The sequence below is a fragment of the Lissotriton vulgaris genome, chromosome 6, assembly GCF_964263255.1.
Source record: "Lissotriton vulgaris chromosome 6, aLisVul1.2, whole genome shotgun sequence".
NCBI classification, from domain to species: Eukaryota; Metazoa; Chordata; class Amphibia; order Caudata; family Salamandridae; genus Lissotriton; species Lissotriton vulgaris.
In genome coordinates, this window is record NC_141694.1 from 150,358,562 (window position 1) to 150,364,561 (window position 6,000).

The following is a 6,000-nucleotide window of genomic DNA, read 5'->3' on the forward strand; positions in this document are numbered from 1 at the left end:
CCACAGTAGCCATTCCTACCATTTTTCAAAGCCATTGTGAAAGGCAATAACTGGGTATTGAAAGGCTTGAATGAATCTTAACCACTGGCATTTGCTCCGGCCACATTCCACTCCATTGCATGTTTTTGATCACTTTCCAATTACAAACAAGGCTCAATAATAAGATAATCAATCTTGGCCATGCACCAAAATGGGCATCACTTTTTTTTTAATTTTAAGGCAAATACATTTTTCAAATGTTGCTACAGTAGAGTTCAATTTCCATAAACTGGTATTCAAAACAGCAAAACAATAACATCGGGCTTCCTGTTTTTATGGTCTGGCTTACCAGCGCAGCAGTCACACGACAATTATGTGAGAATCATCTGGAGAGGGGCTTGGTCTGCCCACAAGTTGGGAGCTGAGAATACATGTCTTGATTGGGCAGAAGTTGTGTGCTTCCACACATAAGTGCTTGCCCTCCACACAGCTGTGACCATTTTGTTTATTTATCCAGCTGCCTGAGCTTGAATTTTCAGGAGCACACACATAACATTGTAATACTATGAAAGTGTCTTAGATAACAAGATCATTTATGGTGTTTTTCTCCAGCAGCAGCACAGATGGTAGGAGGGCAGTCATTAACCTAAATGGATGTTTAGGTCTGGCTTGATAGTGCAAATGTCACCTGACCTTTTAACCTTCACCAATAGTACTCTACAATGTCTTTGCTTCTGCATAAATACACACCCATTCCCATGCTATTTACTTGTAATGCTTCACATTACCATACAACACTCCTTTAAAGTCAGGTCTATTGGTATTGCCAATGCTTGTCATGGTCTGGCTTGATAGTGCAGCTGTTGCAAGAGAAATATGTAAACTTCACTAGAGAAGGGTGTTGGCTCTGTCTACATGTTGGGAGTTAGGAGTACATGTTTTGAATTGGCAGAAGTTGTGTGCTTCCACAAAAAAGGATTTTCCCTCTACGGAGTTGTTAGAATTTTGTTTATTTATCCGGCTGCCGGAGCTTGAACTTTCAGGGGCTTACAGACGCTATGTAAAGCTATTAAAGTGTCTCACATAACTAGATAATCTATGGCGTTTTTCTTTGGCACCAGCACATATGGGAGAAGGGCAGTCATTAACCTACATGGATTTTCAAGACTGGTTTGACAGTGCAACTGTCACCTGATCATTTAACCTACACCAAAATTATTCTACAGGTCTTTGCTTCCACACAAATAGATATCCATTCCCATGCTAGCTACTTGTAATATATCACATTACCATACAACATTAGTTTAAAGCCAGCCCTATTGGCATTGCCAATGCTTGTTGAAGTAAGTAGTTGAGTCAAGACCATGAGAACCATAATTCTGTTTATAGATGTGACCAGATATCAAGTAGATTGTTAAAGGGCAGATGATAAACCAAAACTAAATTTATAGACAAAAAGGTTAAATTACAGGCTGCCTAAAGAGGTACCACTCTGTCTAGGGCTGTGAACTTCCACTGGCTATACTGGCAATTAGAAGATTTCAGAAGGCCTCATAGCAAACACAAGACACAAGCATGCAAAACCTTCAGGACACATTCCAACAAGGTAGTATTACAACCCCGTTGTTGAGGGTGATAACAGATATAGCAACCCTCTGTGAGCCTATAATGAGTGAGAGGCACTTTAGCAATCGTTATAGTCCAAAGAAGCAGGGCTATAATACTTTTAGAGCATGGCGCCCACTGAAGGTAGCATGCTCTCAAGTAAACAAGGAATAACAAACAATGGAATGCTGAATCTAAAAACCTATCCTGGCCATAAGCATTGCACACCACTGTCTAGTTCCCAAGCTCCTGGGTTTTACTATCCAGTGGTGCATATTCAAAACACACATTTCGAAAAACATTTGCAACACATGGTTGGTCTCAGAGATACTTTCAAATATAACATGGGCCTTGCCTGCCAGAGCCTTCACCAGTTGTGGCCGGTGCAGGTAAGAGCTGTCATGCAGCGGGGCAGTGGTGCGGTTGCAGGGCGCGGGGTGGGGGGAGTTACCCGACCACGCTTACCTACACGGCTGCGAGTTGCCTCCAGTGGTGGACAATGGAGAGCAGAATTAAGTGCCAAATACTCTGTTTGGGTTACATATGAATGAATGCATAGATCCTTTAACTTCAACATCCCCAGGCCCTGATATCTTTACAGAAAGACCTTGTGACCAAGGCATTCGGCCAAAAAGACCTGTAGGCAAAAACATTTCTCTTCCAAAATTAAGGGTGTTACTCACAGCTCACTTACTAAAATCTACCTCTGATTTATGTAGGTAAATAGAAACATCAAACATATAATGTTCAACACACTATAATAAAGAACAATCAAGGAATCATTCAAAGGTTTACCTTAGGTCAGCCATGCAAGATACAAAGGAAATGCACAAAAAGGGTGCCTAGTTTTATGACAATGTACTCATGCCCTGCCTAGCTGTAAGAGTGTCTCCCGCTCGTTTCCCAGTAATGGATGTTATCTGATACACTGACTTGGACTCGCACCACCGGGAAATGCTGCCACAGGTGTTCAGATACTCCTGCTCTTGTTGTAACATTCAACATTGGCACAAATTTGCATTGTTAGATGTACCATTTATTTAATACTCCTATGCTTGTTAGTGTGTAAAAGTTATTAAACAAAACGCAATAAACAGATAAAAAAACAAAAGAAGGGTGCCTAGTTGAAATATACAACCCTGTTTGTGGCTGAGCCCCTCACCCCCTACACCCTCCATAAACAAATACACTCTATTGCATTTCTGTGTGATCAGACACTGATTCATGAGAATATGTTTTAACTCCTGTATGGTATTGTGTATCTATTGTCAATCCTTGATCTTGTCTTGCTGCTGAACAAGTTTAGAACCAATATGTGTATTAAGGCTTTATTTCTTTTTAGGATCAACATCAACCAACAGTGAGAGCCTCACATCTACGCCCAACACCAGCTACATCACCTCCAATGCCACCACAGAAGACCTGCGCCCAATAAAGACAGAACCAGAAATCTCATCTCATTATGGACACTCAATTTCTCAGGTATGAGTGATCCCAAAGTAGCTTGAATCAGAGCGTGGATAGAACTAGGTTTATTCATAAATGCATAGAGACATGTGTAACCCCTTGTTTTGTCATTCTGTTTGTTGCCCATAATCATATAGCTTAATAGCATGTCCTACAATTTGTTTTCCAGAATTCTGCTTCTTCAATCTCAGGGCATATGGGTTCTTTACACCCTTCTCTAACAAGCCTGAAGCTCTCACCACAGGGACACCACTCAGCTGCCAGTACGCCCCCACAAACCAGCTCCAAGCATGACTCCTGGAACAACCTGGTCTTAGCCTGAACCCAGAGCTAGAACCTAGTTGTGCAAAGTACTCCATCCCTTTCAGACTCCAGGTTCATCTGCCTGCTCCTCGAGAACACATCGTGCTCGCCGCAGTTCATCTTGTCTTATTGAGGGGTGTAAGCTGCAGTTCTGCAAAAGAAAAAAAAGCACTCTTGTATGAGGACTTCTCATGGATGCAAAGTTTTGAATTCTAATAATAATATAAGAAAGGAAAAACAATGTCAAAACAATCCAAATCTCCAAACCAAAGAATGTTCCAAAAAGCGGTTTCATAATCAGCGTCACTACCCAAGAACCTGGTGCTTTCAGACTACAGAAAGTGTGTTAACGGAAGAAAATAAAGACTACAAAAAGGTGTGAAAAGGGCTGATTATTGTCAAACTGGACACATTTTCTTCTCATGAGTATATTTGGTGGACTCATCATGTATGATGTGTCGAATAGGTTATGTCTTGCCGGAACTGACTTAACGTTGCATCTCATGGAGCCGGCTCCAGAAAATAGTTTGAAAAAGTCAAGTTTGTTAGGCCAGGACCGAGCTTTTCATTCAGTCGCTCTAAAAGCCATGCCCGAGGCACATGTATAAGGCCACTGTGGTTCAATGGTTCCCTCACAAGCAGATCTGAAAATCTCTTCAATTTAGTAATACATTTAACAGCTTCATTAAATGAGCACATAACCAAGGTTGGGCTTGAAAGTAAGAAAACAGAAATACAGGACAATACAAGACAAAACAGTGCAAGGTGTGTTTTAAAAGACTCTTGAAATTCACTGGAGGTATAAAGTACTATTAAGAAGTCTTCTAGTTTTTGTTATTAGGTCTGCTTTTGTAACACATAAAACATAAAGCTAGATCATTTTATTTAAACAGGGATGGTTTCAACACCAAATTGTTCAGACTATAACTTAAATGTATGCCATCCATAATGTATTTGCATCATATTGGAAGGTCACTGTATTTGGCTCAAGAATCATCAATTCACTATCATTATTAACTCTGGGATATTGTACATACAAATGACGTTCTGCTCAGGTGACCTCCTCCAGGACAAGGCGTTGTGTTCTCCATCAATGATAGATAATCAATGACTCCTTTAGAAAGAACAGACAAGCCTATTGACCATATTTTGCCTTTCTTTGTAATTCTTCGAAAGAGGAAATGGCAGCTTTTTGAATATCACTCAACAAGTAGTAAATATGTATTCCACTCCTATGAGAAAGTCCTAGAAAAAAGTGAACGAGTGATAGAGAACATTTCAACAAGTGCATTTTAAGAGGTTGTGTTTTTTCAAATTCGATCTAGAAGTTGAAGACATCTAAAAACTGATGTTCATTTGTAAGTTGAATGGAAAATTTCACAATGCGTCTATATTATCTACTTATCTACTAAGACAAACGAAGCACGTCAAGAGCTTAAAACACTACATTTGATGTACTGACAACTGAGCATCGGATTCATGCTGTGTGTTAAAGGGCTGTATTCAACACTTCTTTAACTAGCACAGAGAGCCAGAGCCGGAGATAAATTCACAAATATATACTCAGTGTGATATTGGTAAATGTGGCAGTAAAAAATACAGTCCATTGTAAAAATATAAACTTAAAAAATAAAGGCTACAAATTAGAAAATCAGAAATGCAGACTGCAAAAATAAAGACCATGCAAATATATCTCCAGAAATGTTGACCAGTTGACAATGTCCAAATCCACTCAAACACATTCTTCACCTGTAAGACTAGGTTAAATTAAAATTCTAATTCCATGCATGATAGATGTTGGGACACGAGCTTAAACATTGGATATGATCAGGTCAGGATTCTTAACTGATATTTTTCTATAGTCTTTATTTGTTTGTCTGCATCTTTATGTCATTATTATTGGGTCTTTAATTTAATATTCTATTAAAGACAGTCGAAGTTTGTATGGCAAAAGATAACAAGAATGGCAAGACCTTTAATATCTGTTGGAAGCTCTCAGTCATTTGCAGAATTTCTTTGAAGAATACAAATACTTATTCAACAGAGAAAATCTGAGGATATTGATTCTCACTAGGAGGGGGAATGATCTAATCCTGTAATGCAATATAACCCCAAGCGTTTGCGTATGGAACATTTGAGTGAAGTTGGAAGCAGATCCTGTGGGTTTACATGAAGATGCAAGGCATTTGTGATTGTTTTCCTCTTTGATAACGTGCAATTCCCGTACACACTATTAGCTGTAATTAAAATCGAGCTTTTATTAACATTACAATTGATTGATTTATTGTAATACAGCTAATTGGAAGAGTAACTTATTGATTGGAACAAGGTAGTCAATGCTGATTTTCTCTTCCTATTATTGCTAAGTAAAAATCTGATGGTGGGAATTTTTATATTGTTTTGTCTAATGTTTCAAAGGTAATTAAACCACTTTAAAATGTGGTGGGATTTAAAAACCTTTTTCAACTGTATGTCTGCAACATAAGTTGTTTTCATGGATACCAGCTCATTCTCTTCAAAGCAATATAACTGGAAAAAACATTTCAGGAATTTAGGCACAAATAGGATGCTATGAAGAAAAATGTGAATGATAGTTATTGTGAAGACGAGATATGAAGGCTCCAGGAGCAGATCTGAAGCAAACTT

The 6,000-nt window shown here is 38.8% G+C and overlaps 1 protein-coding gene across 3 annotated transcripts in view; it reads left to right on the forward strand.

The window, feature by feature from the left end:
* GATA4 (GATA binding protein 4) overlaps positions 1–5,745 on the forward strand; it is a 172,885-nt gene extending 167,140 nt beyond the window's left edge. For 2 of the 3 annotated variants that reach the window (XM_086926188.1, XM_086926187.1), the window contains exons 7-8: positions 2,927–3,066; positions 3,221–5,745. In XM_086926188.1, coding sequence (XP_086782314.1) covers positions 2,927–3,066; positions 3,221–3,373 — 293 coding nt within the window. In that variant the 3' untranslated portion in view covers positions 3,374–5,745. The remainder of the gene's footprint in view (positions 1–2,926; positions 3,067–3,220) is intronic. The other variant, XM_086926189.1, reaches the window with a different exon arrangement.
* Positions 5,746–6,000: the final 255 nt, after the last annotated feature.